This window comes from Topomyia yanbarensis, chromosome 2 (assembly GCF_030247195.1).
Source record: "Topomyia yanbarensis strain Yona2022 chromosome 2, ASM3024719v1, whole genome shotgun sequence".
NCBI lineage: Eukaryota > Metazoa > Arthropoda > Insecta > Diptera > Culicidae > Topomyia > Topomyia yanbarensis.
This window is the reverse complement of record NC_080671.1, coordinates 366566107-366591282: the sequence shown is the minus strand read 5'-3', so window position 1 is coordinate 366591282 and position 25176 is coordinate 366566107. Positions and strand designations below refer to the sequence as shown.

General features: G+C 40.2%; 1 protein-coding gene across 2 annotated transcripts in view; it reads right to left on the bottom strand.

The window, feature by feature from the left end:
* LOC131684447 (voltage-dependent calcium channel type A subunit alpha-1-like) overlaps nt 1–25176 on the bottom strand; it is a 196224-nt gene that overhangs the window by 42063 nt on the left and 128985 nt on the right. For both annotated transcript variants that reach the window (XM_058967339.1, XM_058967338.1), the window contains exons 2-8: nt 20782–20937; nt 20428–20700; nt 9150–9247; nt 8691–8846; nt 8388–8617; nt 8218–8321; nt 7685–8157 (exon numbers count right to left, since the gene is read on the bottom strand). In XM_058967339.1, the coding sequence (XP_058823322.1) occupies nt 7685–8157; nt 8218–8321; nt 8388–8617; nt 8691–8846; nt 9150–9247; nt 20428–20700; nt 20782–20888 (1441 nt within the window). In that variant the 5' untranslated portion in view covers nt 20889–20937. The remainder of the gene's footprint in view (nt 1–7684; nt 8158–8217; nt 8322–8387; nt 8618–8690; nt 8847–9149; nt 9248–20427; nt 20701–20781; nt 20938–25176) is intronic.

Here is a 25176-nt window from a genome sequence, read left to right as displayed (position 1 = left end):
CCCAAACACTTTTTCTTGGCAACACTCTCGAACGAATTTACTAATAATAGTGAATAATTGTATCGATGTTTGGTACTCTAGATAGTATTGTATATGGATATTAACACGATTGGTGTCAATTTTGTGTTCTGTTCTTTTGCAAAAGTATACTGAATTTAGGTCGGTGTAAAAATCGTAACGATAACCTACTAATTAGATCGTTAACAATGAATTGAGCACCTATCAAGCAGTGTGCTCTTTTTCCAAATTTTCGATTAAAATTTTGTTAACCTCTTCAATTCAATGTTGATTATAAACAATAATGTTTTGATCCCATTCGTTTCCGAGCTCTTGATCGAAACAGATCGTATTTTTGTGATGTGCGTAGTGTGAATAGGTATAAATCGCTAGTGAAGGTCAACCATTGTTTTGGGCAGAGCCCTTTGTTCGTCGATGCGGTGCCTAGACTGGTGAAGTGTATCGCAGAAGATTAGTATACTTCAATACACAGAAATTCTTTATTAGTGTTTATTTCTTATAAGTCTCTTTAAATCAAAAATTGGAATTGGAATTTCTGCAATAAACTAATCAAACCGAATTTCTAGTATTCTCTTGGTTTGTCCTAGATAACCTTCATTATAGAGAGACGAAAATTTTTTTTCGAGTTGGGGAGTCTTGCTAGGATATGGTGGTGCAAGGCAATGTTGGGCTCTGCTAAACTTCTGTAAAAGCCATATAAATTCGAAAGCAGCTCCGTCGAAGCGACTCGGGGCCGTTTCCGCTAAGGTTTCATCTAAAACTTTAGCATAAAGCACCCGAACTCAACTGAAGTGCCAACCGACACATAAGGATCGATACCAGTAAAATCCTAATTACATAATACTGGCGGCAGAACACGGATGTGAATAAGGATTTCATCAAAATTGATGTACGGATCGACAGCCGGGCCACGTACCACAGGCCGACATGTGCAGAGATACAAACGGGAATCTTCTCACGGACCAGTGTGAGGTCATCCAGAGGTGGCGGCAGCACTACGAAGAACACCTGAACGGCGATGCAGCAGACGACGAGGATGGCACGGTAACGCGCCTGGGAGCACGCGCGGAAGACATTACACTACCGGCTCCGGATCTCCAAGAAATCCAGGAGGAGATTAGCCGGCTCAAAAATAATAAAGCCGCTGGGGTTGACCAAATACCAAGCGAACTACTAAAACACGGTGGCGAGCCACTGGCTAAAGCGCTGCACTGGGTGATTACCAAGATTTGGGAGGAGGAGATTTTACCGGAGGAGTGGATGGAAGGTGTCGTGTGTCCTATCTACAAAAAGGGCGACAAGCTGGATTGCTGTAATTACCGAGCAATCACCCTGCTGAACGCCGCCTACAAGGTACTCTCCCAAATACTATGCCGTCGACTATCACCAATTGCAAGAGAGTTCGTGGGGCAGTACCAGGCGGGTTTCATGAGCGAACGACCTACCACGGATGTTCGCTCTTTGTCAAGTACTGCAGAAATGCCGCGAGTACAATGTGCCCACACATCATTTGTTCATCGACTTCAAAGCCGCATACGACACTATCGATCCAGATCAGCTATGACAGATTATGCACGAGTACGGATTCCCGGACAAACTGACGCGATTAGTGAAGGCGACGATGGATCGGGTGATGTGCGTAGTACGTGTCTCAGGGACGCTCTCGAGTCCCTTCGAATCACGCAGAGGGTTACGGCAAGGTGATGGTCTCTCGTGTCTGTTATTCAACATCGCGCTGGAAGGTGTAATAAGAAGAGCAGGGATCGACACGAGTGGTACGATTTTCACAAAGTCCGTTCAGCTACTTGGCTTCGCCGATGACGTTGATATTATTGCACGAAATTTTGAGAAGATGGAGGAAGCCTACATCAGACTGAAAAGAGAAGCCAAGCGCGTCGGACTTGCCATCAACACATCGAAGACAAAGTACATGATAGGAAGAGGTTCACGAGAAGAGAATGAGAACCGCACGCTTCGAGTTTGCATCGGTGGCGACGAAATCGAGGTGGTTGAAGAGTTCGTGTACTTGGGCTCACTGGTGACCGCCGACAATGATACCAGCAGAGAGATTCGTAGACGCATCGTGGCAGGAAATCGTGCTTACTTTGGCCTCCGCAAGACACTTCGGTCGAACAGAGTTCGCCGTCGTACGAAGTTGACCATCTACAAGACGCTGATTAGACCGGTAGTTCTCTACGGGCACGAGACCTGGACCATGGTCGTGGAGGACCAACGCGCACTTGGTGTCTTCGAACGGAAAGTGCTGCGTACCATCTACGGTGGAGTGCAGATGGAAGACGGCACATGGAGACGGTGAATGAACCATGAGTTGCATCGGCTGTTGGGGGAGCCGCCCATCTGTCATACCGCGAAAATCGGACGACTACGGTGGGCCGGGCACGTAGCCAGAATGTCGGACAATAGCCCGGTGAAAACGGTTCTCAATTGCAATCCGACCGGTACAAGAAGACGTGGCACGCAGCGAGCACGATCGATCGACCAGGTGGAAGACGATTTCCGGACCCTTCGCAGACTGCGTGGCTGGCGACGCGCGGCCATGGACCTAGTGGAATGGAGGAATCTTTTGTATACGGCACAGGCCACTTCGGCCTTAATCTGTTAATAAATAAAAAAATCGACAGCCACGCCATTCCACTACCCTAGTGACACTTTTCCGAAGCGGCGAGTAGGCTAATGGTGCTGGTGGCCCCCCGTCCCAATAAAACTTTGGTACTACTTTCGAAACCTGGCACCTTAGCCTCCCACAGGCTCAGTCGAACATTCCTGAATATCGCCGATTTGGCTTTGAACGCGGAACCCCATGAAGGACCGCGTCAACCCTCGCATGCGACCTCACTGCTTGCAACCATGGGATCATATAGATCATATAAACTACTTATTACGGGCTTAGATATCGGCTTGGAGTTGAAACCCAAAAAACATGGAAGAAGGCAACAAATTCTAACGAAGTAAGTGTGGTGAACCCGTTCATCAAAGGTGGACTAGTGAGGTCGCGGGCCCAGTAAAACGACCAACAAAAAATGCAGCCAAAACAACAGCAGTAGCGTGAGCAGCCCCGAGAGGCCATGCCGAGCACGAGCCGCGACATACTAATAGGAAGCCAGGAAAAGCTAGGGTTTTAGATGCGCCTAAATCAGGCCTTAACCAAGAAGACCAAAAAATCGAAGAACTCTATGAATTCATAAAACGCAAGGGCAATGTGCATGGACAGATCAGGGATCTAGTGATTCGCATCATATCCGCCGTAGCAGCGTTACTGGAGAGAGCTGAAAAGGCACTAAAGACCACGAAGATAGCGAAGGCAGAAGCCTGTGAGACGCCGAATAATGACCGATATTTCTGTTCTGTGAAAAGAGTAAGGGAAACACCAGGAGAGGAGGAGACAGTGAAACAACCGATCAATGAAGAGTGAATGGCGAACCACAGAAGAGAGAATGAAAACAATAGAAAGAAAAGGACGAAAATAAGAAAGAAGACTCTTGGCCGGTTCGGGAGGAGTATAGGGGTGAGGTTCTAGTCGCAAAAGCAAACGACGGCGTGACGTACGCTGCGATCCTTAAAGGGTGAGAAAGGATCCCAAGCTTAAGGAGCTGGGGGAAACGTATTAAGAACCAGGTACTCAGAAAGGCGATAGGTTATTCGAGCTGAAGAAAAAATCATTGATCAAGAACTCGACCTGCCGCGAACTCGTGGCAGAAGCGGTGGGAGGAGAAGCAAATGTTAGAGCTTTAGTTCAGGAAGCAGTGGACAATTGCACGAATCTGGATGAGATCACAACGGAAGACGAAGTGAGGAGCGCGCTAATAGAGCAATATTACCTGGAGAAATAGCAGATGCTAATCAGGTAGAGGATAGCATGCAGTGTCACACAGACAGCAGCGATACGCTTATCGCCAGCTGCTGCCAACCAGCTTATGTCGACCGGTAAGTTCAAAGTCATCAAAGATGGTTGATGTGCTCGCTACGATTGATCCCTAGAGCCACTAAATAACCGGAGAGGTGTTTCGGGTGCCAGGGTTTCGCCCATCAGACAAGAAACTGTAGGCGTCCGAACAGATCCGATTAGTGCAGAAAATTCGGGGAGAAGGGACAAATAATGCAACCGAAATGCTTGCACTGCACACATGAGAGCGGAAAGAACCACATGACGGAAGGCTTCATATGTCAAGAGTACAAAAATACGAAGGTAGGCTAACGCTGATGTCGATAACCCGGCTTAATCTCAATGAGTTCTGCAGAGAAGTAGACGCTAACCCCTGGAGCAATGCTTGGCCAAGATCAAGGGTCCAATCACGCCATTGGAAATGTGCGCCGACAAACTGAAAAATATTCGTGGACGATCTTCTTTCGAAGCACAACCCAACCGCATGGCCGCTTATACCGTACGTTGATGTAGACGGTGGAAATGCTGGTGACAATCAAGTTTCCAACGAGGACATCCTTATAGCGGCGAATGGGCTGAAAGCGAAGAAAACTCACGCACCAGATGGTATCCCCAACTTTGCACTGAAGATCGCGATCCTTGTTTTTCCGGACATGTTCAGGATAGTCCTACAGAAATGCCTGGACGAAGACTATTTGCCGGGTAGATGGAAAAACCAGACGCTGGTGCTGCTGCCAAAAACAGAGAAACCACCAGGATCGTATCGGCCTGTATACCTACTGGATATTCTTGGTAAACTTCTGGAAATGGCATCCTCAACAGGCTGACAACCTACGCTGCAAGTGATTACGGACTATCGCAGAGGTAGTTTTGAGAGTGATCTCGACGGTGGACGCCATCCGCACAGCATAGCGTCATAGCGCTGCACAGACTGCGAGTCCCGGACTATTTGTGCAATGTTCTGAGAAGTTATTTACAGAACCGATTACTAGTCTACGACACGAACGGGGAGTACCTCAGGGCTCCATACTCGACCCTCGACTGTGAAATATAATGTACAACGGAGTCCTAATACTGCAACTGCCCTGAGTCGTCGCGTTCGTCGTCTTTGCAGATGATAACCGGCGAGACCCTCGAGACGGAGAAGGAGGTGGTGCTGGTCAGCTGATAAAAAAATCCAGCGTGTCGTGATCAGCGTCGGCGGACACTCAATCCCATCGCTGCGTGCGCTGAGGCACCTGGGTATGATGGTTGACGATCGGTTAAATTACAAAAGCCATGTCGCTTATGTATGCGAGACGGCTGCGAGGACAACTAGCATTTTGGCACGGATCATGCCGAACATTGGAGAAGCAAGATGCAGCACGATACGTCTCCTGGCGGGTGTCTCATCCTCAATACTCAGGTGCGGCGTACCGGCCTGGGCTGCTGCACCGAACTCACTGAAGCGGAACCGGACGAATTTGAGAAACACGTTTCCCATAATGCCTGTTCGTGTCGCGAGTGTGTACAGAACAATATCGTCGGAAGAGGTATGCGTCATCTGCATCGCTCTGACGGAGGACGTGGAATGCTAGCAGCAAAAAATTTTGGACATGCTTCCTCACCCCTTTACCCCTTTACCCGGCCTCGGTTCGAAGAAGTTCGAAGGGGAATGCCTGGTGTGGCGGTTAACAACATCGTCGAATAGATGTGCCACCATGAACATATCTGGAATGCTGTTAACAGAGTGGTTACGAGTATACTCTCCGAGTTGCATGGAAAATGGCCGAGGGACGAACAAAGTAGCGCCATCGGCTAGAAAGCCGCCTTGAAACCACAATTCAGTCAGTACACACTAGGTCCACCACCAGTTCGGGTCGTCGGGGCGTCAGTAAACCGGACATCAGGCTTCACCGGAATCGTCGGACGTACCTCGACTCCCTGCCGGGTACCTCGTCAGTACGCTAAATCCACCGACGGGGATTGGAGCGAGTAGTCCGCGTCGAATAGCTAGCAGTGGGTCGTGGGGGTGCCAGTGAACCGAAGGCTACGCTCCAACCGGACTCGCTGCACATATCTCAACACCTACGGGATGGCCCGTTGGGTAGCCTAGGTCCACCGCAGGGGACTATATCGAGTAAATCGGGACGAAGCAGGGAACTAAATGGTTCACGGAAACGAACATCGGTATAGGGAGAACTCTACAGTAGAGTAGATTCGCCGCCGTAGACTATCCGACTATATCGTGACAAAAATGGGAACTAATTGGCTCACGGACAAACACCGATATCGAGAGAAATACCACTACCGGGAAACTCTCAGTCGGAGTAGGGTAGTTCACTGCCGGATAATATCCAAGTCAATCTCGATAAAGCTGGGAGCCAAATGACTCATGGATGTAGAGATAGAGACAAGAAGCAAGAGAAGAGTCGAAAGTTAAATCAAAGCTCAAAGGTAGAACCATTTCATGGATCAAGTGAAGCTCCGAGATAGAGCAGAAGAAAGAGGAGCGACAAAAGTACAATGAGCCCTTTCCCGCGAAGTAATACCTTGACGTAGTTCCGTGGGGGAGTAGGGCGAAAAAAGAGTAAGGAGTGTCCATAAGCGTACCCAGTTAAACTCATTCCGGAACCGGTTCGGATTTCTGAATGGAGTCATTATGGATTCCAAATCAAATGCAACAACCGATTCCGACTCAGAATCGGTTGTTGTATTTGATTTGGAATCCATACTGACTCCATTCAGGATTTCGAATCAAATTCCGAATGGTTTGACCGGGTACCAGCTGTTCGAACGCTAGCTGTCATATAGGAGTATAAACGAAATGCAGTTCGTTTCGTTTTTTGTCCTTGGCCGTTAAATTTGCAAAATAGGAACGGATAACGCAATCAACTAGATTCGAACCGAGCCTCATACTCTACCGGATGGATTCCCTCGTAACAGGATGAACCTAAACGACACACTGCAGCTGACGGACCGTACACTTTGCTAAACCAAAGTATCTTCGAGAAAAATAAGACCATGTTTTGGTTTTACTTAAATATTTCTCCACTAAAAAATTTTGCTTAGTATATAGAATAATGTTTATTACGTTTCATAACAAGTGACGAGTGTTTTGTGCCGGTTTAGATAGTTATTACTTTTTATCCTTACGAAAAAATGGCTAAGAAATGTGATGAAAACGAACCAAATTTATCAAAAAGAATGTGTTCCGACCAAGAAAATGTAATTCTTTTGGTCATTTCCGAGGATCGTGGAACGAACATTGTAGATGTAAATACTAGAAGTTAGCTGCGAACTTTGTCAAGGTTCTGCAACGAGATGAAGTACCAGAGCAAAAACAAAATGTGCGTATAGTATGTTACTGTAGGAGTGTGTCGCATATATTTTTTTGATAACGGGATTAGAATGTGATTGCAAGTTGACACATCACACCAAATATTCGAGCGATGTCATGAAAAAGTTCAAGGCGTGTTGGCTACCGAATGTGACCCACAAAACTCAATTGGTGACTATGTATGTATGCGTTCACGGCTCATGTCAGCACCATTTAACAAATAAATGCAAGTTTTGCACGTCACAGAGATAATAGGATGAAATGCGCCACTTGCTAGTATATGCTTGGTAGGACCCGACCGGGAAGTACCATCTTATGTAGTGTGTTTAGTGCAAATAAACTATTGAGCAATGAGAACAATGAGAACAGTGAAACACTTAGCTCGCGATTTTCATGAATCCAATGACCATAGATCGTGTCCACGGCGGTAAGAGAGTACTCACATAAAAACATTGACAGCCACGGTGGCTGTCCGTAGTGTTCAACCGCCACGCAGATGGTGTTCAGAAACACCAGCACTATCACGAACCAGTAGAACCATTGCGTTTTCACAGTGTGCCTAATGCAATAGCGGAAGCGCTTCTCGGCCTGCCAAAATCCGGATTTGGCTGGTTTCTTTTCCTTCTTAAGGATACCTTCGTCCCCGGACTCGGTGGTGGCTTCTTCGTCATCCGTCTCGGAAGACTTGGATTTACCGAGGTTTTTCAGTTTTTTCCGTTTTGCTGCTGCCTTCTTACGAGCCTCCATTATGTACATGCGTTCCTCGTCGGTTGTGCGATCCTCGGCCAAAATAATCTCTTCCGCCTTGCAGATCCATTCGACGAATCCGTTCAGCTCTTTTTCCAGCTGTTGCTGGCGACGCAGCTTCAGAAACTCCTGCCGATTTTCGACCTTTTCTCGCTCTCGAGCAAATTCACTGCAAAGATAAAAACGTCCGTTAATAAACACATTGACGGATGCATAGTTTAAAACTTACCCGCTGAGGACACCGAGAACTAAGTTGAGCATAAAAAATGAACCAATAATAATCAAAGGCACAAAATATACCCAATTAAAGGTTGAGCCTAGAGCATCGTTTGTCTGTAGGATAAAAAGTTGAAATATTAAAAAACCTTGCTCAAATCTATTCCAAGCTAGTCTTCTTACCCAGTACATGGTTGACGTCCAACCTTCCATCGTGATGCACTGGAACACGGTCAACATGGCGAAGCCGATGTTGTCGAAGTTCGTGATGCCATAGTTGGGACCGTCCCACTGCTCGATGCACGCACTCTCGTTGTGGTTGCATAGGTGCACTCCGGCTGGCAGTTCGACGTTCATCGTGTCGTCGTCGTCGTAGCAAGGCGTCGGCATGTCACCTTCTTCAACAATTTCCACTGCAATCGAGAGAAGGTCATTCATTAGGCGCCACAGTTGAGCAATTGCATTCCAAGCAGATGAATTACTTACAGGCATTTTCTAAGCTATAACAACTTTTGTGCAAAGCACCCGAGTAAAATTCTAATCCTATAATTGCGAATATAACGATTGCGAACAAGACTAAGAGTCCGATCTGTAGCAACGGCGCCATAGCTTTGATGATGGATTTCAACACAACTTGTAGACCTTTTGGTGGGGGAGTAATGAAACGGGAATTAACGTACGTTACAGAGACTAAACTTTTGTTTTCGAAATGGATGACTACAACTCAAAATTTGACTATTCTATAATTGGTTTGAGTAACTGAAATGTAAAACTAAGCGTCAACTTTTATCGCTAGTGATTCTATAAGCTTCTACAGGTGAGAAAATAAATCTACGTTACTAAGGGATGAATAAATTGCTAAAAGGGTGAGCAGAACGAAACGGAAGAAAAACTATGACTGTCGGGGTACGCTACGCGTTCCCCTATTTACGCTATTCTACTCACTAGGAACTCCAGAAACTAATTTCAACGGTCGCAACACACGAATCGACCTTAACGTTCTGAGATCTACTTCGAGCGGAAGAGGGAGCAATGTGACGAGCCTATAAAAATGTATTCGACATTGGTAGGAGCACTGAGAGGTTGTTGGAGGATTCGAGAAACGTAACTCCTATCTTGAACGTCATATTCTAAATTTATCAAAGCGCCTAAATATATACAAATATTTATATATGGATAACATGATAGTATTTACCGAACTGTGTTACAAAATCAAACGAACGAGATTATCATTTAGTTGAATTTGTTTTGCTACCCTCCGACTGTCTAATCTAATTGAAATTATAAAAATAATATTCACATAATAATGTTGCGACGAACATTAGAGTTGTTTTCAAAATGTGTTATGTGTCAATATCAAATATTTGATTCACGAATTCAAGAGCAGACATCGTAGCCGGAAATTCTTCTTAGAAGGATTTCATTGTAAATCTTAATAATTTGTATCATGTATCATAAAGTTTTTGTTTTATAAAATATCCTTAACAAGCAAAGCATCTGTGTGGTGTCCGGCGGGCTAACATTTTTTACACTATTTCAGCCAAGAATAGTTTTATCTCTATGCTGGAAATCTGCTCCCATGTCGTAAGCGGCGACTAACAACATGCTAGGAGTTCCTAGGTCAAGGTATTGCTCCGTTTCGAAGACTTGAACTGGACCTGGTTTTGCTTCATAGCATTTATCCATTCTATATTGAGTGAATCACTGACATATACATAGTCACCTGTTCTGATTCGCTATTCCCGATTGTGTACCAACATTATAGATTCCTTCTGGCGGTTGTACAATAGCCTAAACAGTGGTAAACATTTCAACACTCCAGAACTTCACTCTGTAAGAAAACGTACGGCCTTCGCAAGCTAAAACTTCGTAAAATCGCACTCCTGGTTCTCTATTCAAAATCATCCAGTTCAGTACTCTGTGTCACTCTTTCGAGTTTGAACTGCTCATATGATAGTCGTCTTTGTCAGTATTGCTCTTCTCCCATACATTCTTCTTCGGGGCCACCGACGGATCAAAAGCCCTTGTCGTAGTGTTTGTTATGTTTATTACGCATAATAAACATGTCGTTTGCAATTTGACATTCAACCCAATTATGGAAACGTGTCTGATAGGGAGAGTGGAGATGCCAACTTGTAATTAACATTTCGCAGTGAGTTTCTTCACATTCATTTGGGATATATTTTTTTTTACTTTTTGTACGCTTGCTTTGTACTGCAAACTTTGGAAATGATCATTGAAGTGTTAATAAGAAGCAATACTTCCGATGGCCGATTGTTCGGAGTTCAAATTGCTCGTTTCGAATTATCGGAAATTAATCGCTTGCGATTTTCGTACATATTGCTAGAATCATATTGACTATAGATATTATATTCTACGTGGCATTATCCTTTTATGTAAAGCCTAAGCTATCAGAATCCGACACTAACTTAGTTACAGGACTAAACATTTCTTAAAAAACCTGTTTTAATCCACCTAGCGGTGCAATTGTGCCTTTCTCAATCATGAGCACGAGAATTTTTTAGTTACTTATATTTATTAAAAGCTTTCAAATGTATACATTACAATTTTATTATTCATGACTTGACAACTATATACAAGAAAAGAAATCATTATTTGAGTTCTAAAATTTTGCAAAAGAAAAACCAGCCACGGTAATATTGAATTGAAAAATGGAGCGAAATCGGCAAAGTCCCAAAAAGTCGATTTTTATAAAAAAAAAATCGAGATAACATAAAATCTCGACGTTTCATGCATTTTAAAAATGTTTGGCATCAAAAATACGAATTCGATTTCTGAAGTTTCATGGGGTCCCTTTGAAAAAAAAATTTTGTGTTCCGTATTGTATGGGAATTTCATATGTGACCGGACGGTTCAGTGAATATTTCCGGAACCATATAAGCGGTCCGTGCGAAATTTTATAGACATCTGTGGGGATAATATAGCTATCATTTGGGACTAAGTTTGCGACAATCGGCCCAACCATTTCCGGGAAATTGATGTGAGTTCGTTAATTTTGAAAAATGGCCGCTTCACCCGGGCACTTCCGGAACCGTCTATGGTGGTCAATGTAGCCAACGAAAGTTTGGTTGGCCGTCGGTGACCTAGAACTACAAATTTAAGTCGTTTGAGAGACATTTTAGCGAAATGTTTACCTTTTTTGCTTTCATCGGAGTATCGGTTTGAATCGCAATTTGCTATGTGATCGCACGCCACAGCCTATAACTCCGGAACCGGAAGTCGGATCAGGATGAAATTAAATAGCCATTTACGGGGGCGCGACACCTTTCATTTGAGACTAAGTTTAATTGAATCGGTCTATCCATCTCCGAGAAACCGACGTGACTGTTATTCTGAATTTGGATACTTCCGCCGGGGCTTCCAGAACCGATGATGGTGGCCAATGTGGCCAAAAAGACTTTGAATGGATGTTAGTGACCTAATACTACAAATCAAAGTAGTTGTGGTCATATTTTGGAAAAATTTTCACTTTTATACTGTTACCGTTTGGGTACTTTACCCTATGCAGCTTTGGGATGTGAGTAAGAGAGTGAGTGCCGGATAGGTCATACTGCTGTCGCATATCAATGAGTGCTGATAGGTGAGCGACTATCTGCCATAAAATCATAATTAGTCGATAAAAAATTAGTATAGATATATATGTGTAGAATAAATAAATTAATTTAAGGATGCTAAGAAATGATTAAATGTAGCAAATTTAATATTTATTGGGATACATGATAAAAATAATTAAAATACTCCACTTTGCTATTTGCGACTAACGGTCAATTTAAAAAGCACAGAACAAAATTTGTTATACAGTACACTTAAGATTACAACACAAAACACATACATGCACTGACTGGTTTACCGGAAAAGGAGGAAAATGTGAGAAACTTCGGAAAAAGAGAAGAAAAGAGAGAGAATTGGTTAGGAATAGGTGGCTACTGGGTTATGGATTTCATTGGACTCATTTTAAGATCAGACAGCATTAGACAGGAAAGTGTAAAAAAAGTTAATATGTAAAAAGTTAATTAAAATGCAGAAATCAAAAGTTTATACAAGGACGTGAAAGCATTTATAAATATACAAGGAATCAGGACCCATTAGGTTTCTTTCGTGAAACCGCCGACAAACCCGCAGTTTACGTACCCGGTCAAACGAGGAGACGGTACGGAACAAGAACCGCCCGCAACGGTGACGTGGGCCGAGACAAACGTACACCTCGTGTGAGAACAGCACGTGGAAAACCATTCATGAAGCCCTCAGCCAAAGGAACGCACCATCCTTCCGCTGCCTTGTTAATCAGCGAACGTTGGCAATCGTCCGATCTACTAGCAAAAAGTAGCAGCGCATATTCATTCGCCGAGTATCGGTGAACGCTCACCCCGTCGGGAAAATCAACCCATCCGCCCCAAAAAGCCGAACATCGAAGACACCACGCATCCGAAGGTCGGGAAATCCTCATCTGCAGCAGATACAGTCATCGCCGGCCGGCCACCAATACACACAAACACACATTGTAGGTAATAAAATTTAAGTTGAATTTGATCGAGTCGAGTTCTTGTCGTTCTGATTGGTGTCCCTATAGCCGACCTTGAGAGTTCCGTCTCTCACGCTCGAGCTCGCCTGTGCAAAAGAGGCCGCACAGTGGCCGGATGCTGGCCAAAACCTCAAAAATTTATTTTGAAATATTGATATTTTATATTTTTCCTAAATTTATCATGTATTGAATGATGTACATTCGAAATTTTATGATCATTGGATAAGAACACGATTTTTAACACGAGTTTAAACGTACCAAAGTCCGGATTTTTAATGATTTTCATTTCCGAAACCACCATTGCTCTGTTCACTTCAAATGCATGTTGCTCTTTTGATTTTGGTTAGATTTTAGCACAACTAGTTTCATTGTGTAGAGGAACTAAAAAACTTGGTTAGTGAGTAAAATACTTTTGGTAAATTTGCTTGGAACTATGACTTTTTAGTTTAAATATGTTTAAGGTGGTCAGATCAAAAATACTTTGTTCACTAATGCATTCTGTACAAATTTCGGAATCATTTCGGAACGGTTACATAGTATACATTCTATGTGAAATTACCTCTACTTTTCAAATATCATGCTCTCGTTCTGCGCCTAGGTGCGCAAAAAGGTTTAAGGAGATTTTGAAGCTTTGTTGCTGATATGGAGACACATGGTGTTTTGTGTAAAATAGTTAGACAATCTACAGTAAACCAACACGTTCAACAATGGTTTTTAAGTAGTGTTCTTCATTTTTTATGATATTTTTGACATTGGTGAACAGTAACGGAAAATCTATCATGAAAACGGGATCATAGTTATAAGAAAGGTTCAATGACACTGTATGGAAAAATGCATTTAATATTTTACGACTTTTGACATCAAAAATGAGCTCAGCACTTCAAAATTAGCTTAAATTGCCATTTTCAGCCAAATTAGGTAACATTTGAGGTTTTGTCCGACTTTTGTTTGAAGAGCCGCCACTGTGGGCCGTTGAGAGCCCACCCCAGACGGCCCCCGTGGCTTGACCAGGGACTAGGGGTTTTGTCGAAGTCCCTCTGACCAAGTAGTAACAATACATTAATTGCAGAATTTATTAAAATCGACATTTTCTGCGTGATCGTGCTCACCACCCTGTAATTCCGGAACCGGAAGTAGGAATCATCAGAAATTAAATAGCAGCCTATGGGAACATTGTATCTTTCATTTGAGACTAAGTTTGTCAAAATCGGCTCAGCCATCTCTGAGAAAAATGAGTGACATTTTTGTCAAATACAAACACACAGACGCACATACACACATACATACATACACACGCACAGACATTTGCCGAACTCGACGAACTGAATCGAATGATATATGTCACTCGGCCCTCCGGGCCTCCGTTAAACAGTCGGTTTTCAGAGCAATTGTAATACCTTTCTATTGAGAAAGACAAAAAGTTTATAAATCATCTCAACATTAAACCAAAACTGCAAAAGATATATAATAAAAACATTTTTAAGAAACATTCCATTTATGTACTTCTCTTGTAAAATACAAAGTATAAAACAAAAAGCTTCAGTGTCTTCGCCAAAGTTTTTTAAAATTCGATTTTCTTCAACTTTTTGAAATGCTGCGAAGCTCGATCTCGAACCATTAAAAAGTAAAGTTTCAGATTTTACTTAATTTTTAACCACCCTTTCCATCTTTTGAAATAATAGAAAAAAATGTAAAGTGCAACATTTTGCCATGAGAACGAAACTACATCCTTTATATTGTCCACCGTGAAAGAAATTTAAACATATTACTTAGGATCAATTAAAAAAGCTGATTTTTAATATTGCCTTTTTCATATAAAGAAAGGCTATACAATCATTCTAAAAATTGAATTGAGCATCATGTACTATTCGAGTTAGTTCGTCGATATTGAAAAATGTATGTGTGTGTACGTGTGTATATGTGTTTAATTAAAACTTACACAAGTTTCTCAGATATGACTGAACCGATTTCCGCAAATCTGGTGGTATAAATGAAAGGTATAACGCTCCCATAACTACTATAGCATTTTTAGTTGATCTGACTTCTGGTTCCGGAGTTACAGGTTGAAAAGAGCGGTTACACAGCAAATTCCCATATAAACTGGTATCACCATGATGGCACAATGATGCAATGTATATTAATATTATGCAACATTAATTCTATTTGGGCGTCTAGATCACTAACGATCAATCGTAGTAACTTTTATCACATTGGTCGTCTATGACGATTCTTGATGACCCCGGGGTACTTGCCAAATTCCTTAGTCATTTCCCAGCGAATTCTTTACCGATTTTTACAAACTTGATTTCAAATAAAAGATATTATACTCCCTTTAACTGCTATTGACTTTCATCCGGTTCTGACTTATGGTTCCAGAGTTACAGGTTGCTTAGTAAGGTCACACTGGAATTTCCCATATAAACCGTTACTATCGTAATACCTCAAAGGCTAAAAATCCATTGAAATGGTCACCAAATTACTTCATCTATGTACGGGAAGCCAACAATCCGGATACGCAATTGCATTATTGTAGGGCAATTACATATCAAAGTATGTGAAATTCCGTAATCGGATTCACAAAGAACACACGAAAAATACTCAACACGCTGAATGATTAAGTTTGCAATATCTAGTCAGTACCCTGAGTGGAACACTGCAATTGTGCTTGAAAAAATGCAACAAATTCTTTGACATTCCGTGATTCACATTCGGCAGAAAAGTGAACGCATATTTGCAAGCTAAGCCAATGCACAGTGGGCAAAAAGCGACCCCCAGAGGCACTTAATTAGTGGTCGTGGGATTACTATCATAATTTATATATGAAAAGTTGCGGAATTTGATAGGAAATCAAACGCAACAGGTTTGGCCCACTGCACGCTTCTGTGGCCAGCGCTACGGGGACTTGAGTACCCGGAGTATTCCTGGTATTAGGGTAAAGTAGTAAAACTGCCAAAATATTCTAGTTTGTTCGTTTTCATTGTAGTTTCTAAGTGTTAACGATCAGAACAGGATAAAATTTTTGTTGGAGGATGCTATTTATAGTATTTAGGGGAGTGTGGTAATAGGAGAGTGTAACGTATTTGGGTATCTTCGTGAGGAACAAACTATGTTCGGAGTAATGTGATTTCTTTTCCGATAGTATTTAACCCTCCGGCCCTCGCGCGAATGGCTCCCTAAATGAGCAGCCGCTGGTTCTGGAAGATTTCGCTAGAGTTTCTGAAGGTGTTGCACACGACGCGAGTGTCGGAGGGTTAATAAACAAGTGTTTTTCTGCTGTTTTCCCTTATGGTAGTAGTACAATTTTTCCACATTAGGGTGTCTCAGAAAAGTTTTTTATGTCAATTTTTTTCTGAAAATAATGCCATATTAAGAACAGCACGCGTGGGTAAATATAATCACGCCTAAGAATAAAATAATGGGAACGAAATGAGGATCTGGACTATATTCACTGCATTCTGTATTTTGCTGTAGTAAACCATATTTCGGGATACACTAACTATGGCTAGTTTTGGAAAAATAGAATTTAGCAAGAGACTTTTGGACTTTTTGGGTTTTGTGTAATTTGTTTCCGTTCATTGACATAAATGTTCATGAAAATTATAATTAAAACTTGTATTTTTAAGATTTAACTATTTTGTTTTATTTTTTACTGTCCGGTACTGTACTGTGTAGTTTGTATTACACTAATAAGTTTAACATAGAACTCTAGACGGCATAGATGAAACAAGGTATCCAATTTCGTTTAGGACGCAGCGAACATAATTTGAAACACGAATTCATTTAAATGTAAAGTTATGCCTCTGGAAATCGCTTTTGCTTAATACCGGGAATACTCCGGGTACTCAAACCCCCGTAACTCTGGCCACATATGCTGGCCTGGACCAAACCAGTTGCGTTTGATTTCCTATAAAATTCCATAACTTTTCATATATAAATTGTTATAGGAATCCAGCGGCGACTAATTAAATGTCTCTGTGGGTCGTTTTTGCCCACTGTGCAATAGCTGGCTTGTTTGGATGTAGCCCAAGAACGTATCTGGTGCTTTATCCTTTCTTCCTGTAGACTTATACGGTGCTAAACATTCAAGAGCCCATTTGATCGATTCGGTTTTAATAACACTACGAGTAAATGCCTAAGAAGTAGTAATTCCTCACAAGAACTCAGGAGGCAGTCGTCTGTGATGGCTCCGTGCAGCCTAGAAAGTCAAAAAGACAATTGAGTACCTTATCTTCGTCAGACGAGTATCCACATAGTTTATGAGTCTATCAATTTTGGCATTTCAGGGGTTCCTTTCAAACCACATATAACTCGAAGCGAACAAGCGTCTTGCATGTTGCTACTATGAGTAAGTTTATTTTATCCACGACAACATCTAGGTCGCTTCGAGCTTAAATCACTGGAACTATCTGTGAACTCTAGTCGCCAAACTCTCTTCGTAGAGCTCCTAGTTCGTGAGCTTGGGATTACGATAACTAGAGAGATGCGTAAATGATCACGATGGACGAGCCAGTTCGCGAACTCATGCGCAATACTGTCAGACCAGAGAGTTATATTTAACAGCTCTTCGCTGCCAGATTGTGCAAATGTTTCCTCTATCGAGTATACGAAAAAATGTATTGCTTAGGTATCCCATCAATTCAGTGGCTCTCGAATTGATATCTAAGCTGCCCAAAATTATGTGGTGGGCATTTGCATAACTGACGATTATGAGCGGGAAACCCATTTCCGACAACCCTTTTGAAATCGTCAGCAGGTGATCAATTATTATTGTGAAAAATATGCCGATTAACAGACGTATTTCCTGTTTATGTTATCTACAGTTATATTGACTGTGATAGCCCAAATATCGCGAGTTGTGATGTCGGATATAAGACATGCGTAAATATTCACAAGCAACATACAAACATTTTTCGTGACCTGTTAAATCACCTGTACATTCACGTTCCACTGAAAATTAAGTATGTCTCAAACTGGTTACTTTCCGAGCATCTCTGGTGGTCTTGTGACATGTCCTGGAATCTAAATGCCTAAATGTCTTGAGAGTGATCTGAGAATAATTTATCTGTCACATGAAAAATGGTACCGGTCACAAAGTTTTCGAACTTGTACAAAGTTGAACATTTTGTGTTGATTTGCTAGCGTGACCTGTATCTTACGCCTGTTCGTCTTCGTGCATTGGCAGATAAATGAAATGTTAGGCGCTATCCGAAAGCAATTGTTTTGAATCTTTTTTCTACTTTTTGAACATAATGTTGGATGTTATTACAAGAAAACAGGGGTTGAAAGTCATTAGTTTAGGATACTTTAATTGCACAATGGGAAGTAAATGCGTCAAAATGGAAATTTTTAATTTTTTCACAGATAAATGTTGATTGTTAACGTGATTTTATTTTGGGCATTTTAAACGCACAATGGAAAGTAAAAACATCAAAATAGGAACATATTCAACATTACACAGATAAATGTTGGAAGTTATTGCGAATTACTAAGAGGTGGAAATCAATAGTTTTGGTTATTTTTCTCCATTATGGATATTTTTCGTCTAATATAGGTTTTTTGCTCAAATCTACCGGCCAAAAATCATCTTTAAAGTTTTCTTGGCTATTTTTTTCTGAGATTTGACTGACAATAATATATGCAATGACATAGGGTATCATTAACAAACATTTGGTCAATCGATTTTAGCGTGTATTTGATAAATTACAAAACTGTCAAAATAAGGCCAAACAAAAAAATGCACCAAGGCATTTAATATTTTATTTCAGGTCGTTTTTTCTCCCTTAAAACTTTTTTTATTTTGTTAATATTCGAAACAACTAATGAGGAAATGCAGTAATAATGTGCGCTTTGCCATAATTTAGGCTGAATGTTCTGTAAAAACAAATCGCGTGATCGATGAACAGTTTGGCATCAATCATACAACGCACTATGTTCCCAAATCCGTATTTAGGAGGACAAAACTGTGTGCGCCGTGACCGTTAATTAGTATTTTCGGCAAACTTTCTGAGTACTGTTTTAGAATTTTTTTAACATTACGTCGCTGTTGTGCTATCTTATGACAAACGCCATTTTGGGGTAAACTGAGTTAAAAATGCCACATTACTTATTTGAAAAATCTCTACAAAGTGGCGTTTTCAGAATTTTATATTGAAGTTTTAGATGTTTTTATGTATGAAAATGTCTGAGGAACACAATGGCATAATTATTTTCAAAAGAAAATTACACGAGTAGTGAGAAAAACACAGTTTTAGTTTTAAACTGGAAACAAAGGATATTTGGCAACACTGTAACCAAAAATAACATTTTTTTCTAGATTCCCGGACTCATTTCCTTCAAAATTCATGTCACCGATTGTTTATAGACCATATGAACGCGAAGATATGAATAAAAGTTATAAATTGATGATTTTTTTTCTATGGAAAATTTTCCATGCACGCTTATGACACGTCATACAAAATTTACACTCCTACGACACGTGTGAGTGCGACTTTTGTTTACATTCATAATAAAAACTCGCAACATAGTCAAACGATCTTCGTAATATTTGAGAGATTAATGCAGAATAGATAGAAGCATCAATTGTCTTTTTTGGATTGTTTATACCATTTATAAGTTTCAAGATATTCAATCTCAAACTTTAAAAATCGTTTTTCTCGAAATGTGCTAAATGGCGCTTGTCATAAGATAGCACAACAGCGACGATTAGTTAAATTAGAGTGGTCCATGTGGTTAGGGTATTCAAAATAGTAAATATTTACATATGTAAAATTAAGCTAATACAATGTTCTACAAAGTTGTAAAACAATCAAATTGAAGCAATCTAACGGTTCATACGTTATGTTTTTTTTTAATATTCAAGGTAGAGTAGCTTTTCATAAATCGGTTTTCTTATATTGTAATGATTTTTCGCGAATTTTTCGTTCGACATTTTTGGATTTTTTGTAAATGCACTTCTTTTGAAGCAACCAAGATATCTTTTGTTTGGACAGTCGCAGGCGATATACCTTGAAAGATTGCAAATTAATTCTCGATCTGTCAATTTCATTTGAAACATCAAAACTTTGTTAGTGTTTAGTGAAAAAGAACGGCGTATATGTATATATTTGTTCTATGTTTACGTAATATAGTAAAGGAGTCTGACTTCCTATTTCTGAAACTGTGGCTTTCTTAGGATGCTGCTCTTTGACTTTTTCGTTTCAAATGTTTCTTTGTGTGCTGTAAACAATTTCAATTTCTTAGCGGTACGTGTTGTTCTATGTACCGATTGTGTGATTTATTAATAAATAATACTTGTCCCTCGATCTAAATTTTTTCGAGATTTCATTTAATCACCTAAACAGTATGTTTTTCGATATTCGAAGAGATCTCCTTCAGAGTCACCAACGAATCTCCGCTCCTCTATATTGCTTCTATAAAACTTCTATAATAACCATTGAATATTATATCAAATAAAGAGAAAACGAAAAAAACATAAGAACTAGTTTGAATAGTAAACAATCATGCGATTTTCCTATCGAAACACTTCAGGCTAAACCTTTCTTAGTTGTATCCATTTTAACTGCCTCTAGGGAAAACCTAGCAACTGAGAATATGTTTCTCTTACAGAAATCGTAACTATTCACATTTTTTATCAAACGCTTCTCGAAAGTAAGTAGAAAATAGTGAAATGATCTTTCTTACCCCGTGAACACCACGAAAAAATCCATCATGTTCCAGATATTACGCAGATAGGAATCGGTATGCAGCACTAATCCGAGAGCCACGATTTTCAGGGCGGCCTCGACCGTGAAGATGCATAGGAAGTAGCTCTCGGTCAGCTCCAGCTTCTGGGCCAGCACCGTCTTGTCACCCTGGGGCAGATGCTCCTCCAGTGCTAGCACGACGCAGTTCGCGATGATTGTCAACAGGACACCGTACTCGAAGGGTGGCCATTCGATGATGAATTTGGTTGCTCTGTCGGATCAACGTAAAAAATAGAAACAATTGAAAAGTTAAAAGGTTTCACAATTGACGACCCGTCGAGGTTCACTTTACTTCCTAACGAAATTATCCTCGGCGAAAATGAAAAGTGACGACGGTCCGGGCGGTGGCGGACCGGTTCGATGCCTCGGGCTGCCCTTCTTTCCCTTCTTCGGACCCATTTGCTTCCTGTCCTTATCAGGAGGCGCCGCCTCGCGAGACGCTGCTAGCCTGTGGGAAAGATAAAAGTGTAAATGTGTTTTAGATAATAATTTTTAGTTGTAAAGAGTTCAGTAATGCTGCTTTATTCCAAGGAATTTGAATACCGCATTCATTCGTTCGGAATTTAGTACAAAATCCTATTTATTCATACATCCATTTTTCATTGTGATACTCGGCCATTGCTCTAGACGATCTCATAATGTTTCCATCACCTGACCCCAACAAATATTCGCCCTCCCAGTTGCAACGACGACGTAACAATTCCAACTCAACCCGTCACCAAATTACTCATACATTTTCTTGCAAGCCGGCATGACTGGCACTGTATGCAACCGCTTCTATGCTGACAGTATATTTTTCCTAGCCTCGCAATTTCACATTTCCCAGAAATGTGCCCACCGGTATGGGGCCGTTCAACTTAATCTATGAATTATTCTAATGACACGCGATAAGCGTTATGCTCGTCCCCGGAGCCCATTACCGTTTCCTTATGCTCCTTCCGACAAGGCAGCACTGAAGGCCATTCGTCATTCACCGCGAAAGGGCACGCATGTGGGCATGGGAAGTTGATTTTTTTTTTCGCTCATCGCAGCTTCGTAGAGCATTAATCCACCCTACACATGCACACAGTTCGCAGAACTTGCTGGCAGGTATTTATGTTGCGTGACAAAGTGATTACCACCATATGCCGTGAGGTAGGCCCCCCGGGTGGGAAAAGGCAATCTTCGATATGTCAACAGTGTGACTGTGGTAAGCAGCAACTGATTATGCATAGTGTTGAATGAAAACCAATCAGTTATGAATGATTCTTTAGCGTTAAATTTAAAAAAATTAAATCGGGTATCGAACCGGTGAAGTCTGTTTTCCCACACTGCTTGTTCTGTCGACTTCACGCTATCTAATGACACAAATGACAGTTTGTAAACTGATTACGGATAATAAACCATTTGCATTATCTAGGGTGCCTTGGGCGAAAGTTAAGAACGATCAGATATTCAGGGCTGAATGCGCCCTGAAACAACGCACGTCCTTTAACACTCGAAATGCCAAGGGGGTAAAAGTTACGTGGACTACCAAGGGGGTCAAAAAATGGGAACGCTTACTTTGACCAATCATATCTCAGCTTTTCCTTAATCGATTTTAAATCCGCTTTCACTACTAGAAAGGTATGTCTTTTGTCAATATGTCGCATTAAAAACAATAATAGAGCTTTCTACCGTAAATTACAGCAAAAAGAGTGAAACAAAGTTAGCGAAAAAAAATGGGAACGCTACTTTGACTTGCCATGTCTTAGCTGTTTGTTCACCTATTTCAATTTTTTCTTCGCCATTGGATAGGTATATCTTTTTTAAAACCAGTTATAATAAAATAATGAAAAACAAATTTGTAATCTGATTTTATTGTAAAAACAGTAACTGAAATTCAGTACTGACAAGATTAGCTTATACTTTTTTATATTCAAAGCGATGACCTATCTTTTTATGTACCAATCGATTGTAATTAATTTCGACTACAATTTCTGAATTTTCTCTACATTTTCTCAAATAATTGACAAAAATACGTAGAACTACAGAAATTTCAATTAGTTGATATATAGCTTCGAATTCAAAGCAATGGCCTATACCTTTTCATGTACCAGTCGATTGTAATTAATTTCGGCCAAACTTTTCCGAAAGAACAAATTCTTACATTTTCTCAACAAATAGACAAAAATACGTATCACTACAGAAATTTCATTTAGTTGATAAATAACTTCGAATTCAAAGGAACAACGTATACCTTTTTATGTACCAATCGATTGTAATTGATTTCGGCTCCAATTTATGAAAAAAAATTATTTAAAAAAATAGACAAAATACATAGAACTACAGAAATTTCATTTAGTTCGCAAATGTCGTCGAATTCAAAGGGACGACCTGTACGTTTTTGATTTCGCCTACAGTTTCTAAAACAGTATTTTTTATATTTTCTCAAAAATAGGCAAAAATACGTAGAACTACAGGAATTTTATTTAGTTGGCAAATAACTTCGTTTTCAAAGCAATGACTTCTACCTATCCTTGTGCCAATCGATTGTAATTGATATTGGCAACAAAGTCTGAAATTTTTTTTTTATATTTTCTGAAAAAATAGACAAAAATACGTAGAACTAATGATATTCTATTTAGTTGGCAAATCTCGCGGAATTCAAAGGGACATAACTTTTTATGTACAAGTCGATTATATTGATTGCGGTAAATAAATATAAGATTTTTTTCTGAAAGAAATACGTATAACTACAGAAATTTCATTTAGTTGATAAATAATTTCTTTAAGAAATTGTAGTCGAAATCAATTACAATCGATTGGTACATTAGAAGGTATAGGCCATCCCTTTGAATTTGATTATATTTACCAACTAATTGAAATTTCTGTACTACTACGAATTCTGGATATTTTTTGAGGAAATATTAAAAATTGATCTTTCAGAAATCGTAGCCGAAATCAATTACAATCGATCGGTACATAGAAAAGTATAGGTCATCGCTTTGAATTTGAACTAAATTAAATTTTTGTAGTTCTACGTACTTTTTTATATTGTTTGAGAAAATATACGAATTTGTTCTTTCAAAAATTGTAGCCGTCATTAATTACAATCGATTGGTATACAAAAAAGCATAGGATGTTTTATGATGATCCGAGACCTTTATTTTGCTGATATAGTTATAGTGAATAATCCCCCTTGAAGCGAGATATTTGCTACAATTGTTTTCAAAGTATGAAAAACAAGATGCAGTCTTTAGAAATGATAATGAACTTGCTTTTGCGTACATCTTTACTTAAAACCAAAAATCTCGATTTATAGTACACTCGAAGTTATTGGCCGTTGTTTATGAATGACCCTTTGAAACAGTTTTCGCCAACATAACTCCTTAAATAAAATAAAGCATCAGCATATATTTCAGAAAGTTGTTCGTCTTATCAAGATACATATCTTTCCAGAAGAGATCATTGTGACTTAGATGTTTTTGGGTATTTTTGGTAAAATTAGCAAAAGTTTTAAAACCGGCAAGCCATAGTCACGCCGATAAGTGGTGGGTCAGTTAATCAAAGCAAATGACAGACATTTTTCTAATATTTTAGTCAGCACAACAAATCAGGTATTACAAAAAATAGCTCAATCGACACGTTCGCTGTGTAATTTGGAGATTTGCGCCTGAAACTGATGACTTATCATAACAAGCCCAAGTGTGCTTAGAAAATTTTGAAACTGTTGATTGGAATTATTAATTGGGGCTTTAACCAGGTCATTCGCCCTGGATTTCCTAAATGCTGTGCATTGATATCATCTCTTGAGTGATGCTAACCATCTTTTCTACCTACCCATTTGACTCAGCTTTCAAAATATTACGTATTTCACATCGAATTGGACTATCACACAAGTATGCACTTTCCTTCAAAGTGCACATTCATATCGAATCACTTGGAAGTTTTTGGGTGCCCTTATTCTTTGGTTTATAATAAATAAATGTGCTGAAAAATCCCAAGCCATCCGACGTGAACGTGCACTTTTATCATACTTTGAAAGAAAGTGCACATTTGGTCGACGTTAGGTCAGACCGGACTAAGTCGCAAAACATAAAAAAACGAGATAATGATAGCATTGGATACAGAACTTCTTCACCTACATTCAACTTTTGCCAGATTTGAAAAAGTATTTTCCAATTATCATGTAAAGGATGCTACGATTAAAACTTTAAATTCGTTTTGCTCGAAATCAAGAAATTGTTACTTAGTCCGGTCTGACTTAACACAGACGCACTTGCTTGTTTTGTTTTGCCGCTCCTAATAGAGCGCCAAAACTAATTTATGCCAACAAACTTTAGTTTCGACAGGCAGCCTATCATGCACTATACCAAACGACAGCACTTCACGCGGTCTACGCGCTAATGCACTTTAGTTCATTGCACCTCCACCCACAAGAGGGAATCAAATGCGAGCGAAAAGCCAAACTTTGCCATATACCTATATAACTATCTTGCAGTATACGGTAAAATCGGGATTTGTTGCGTGATCGTACTAATCACCATGTAACTCCGGAATTCGGATCAATTAGAAATTCCATGGCAGCCTATGGTTGTACCTTTAATTTGATACTAAGTTTATGAAAATTGGTTCAGCCATCTCTAAAAAAAGTGAGTGACATTTTTGGTCACATACACACAGACATACAGACATATCCGGAAGTACCTGCATCGGTTTGGGCATG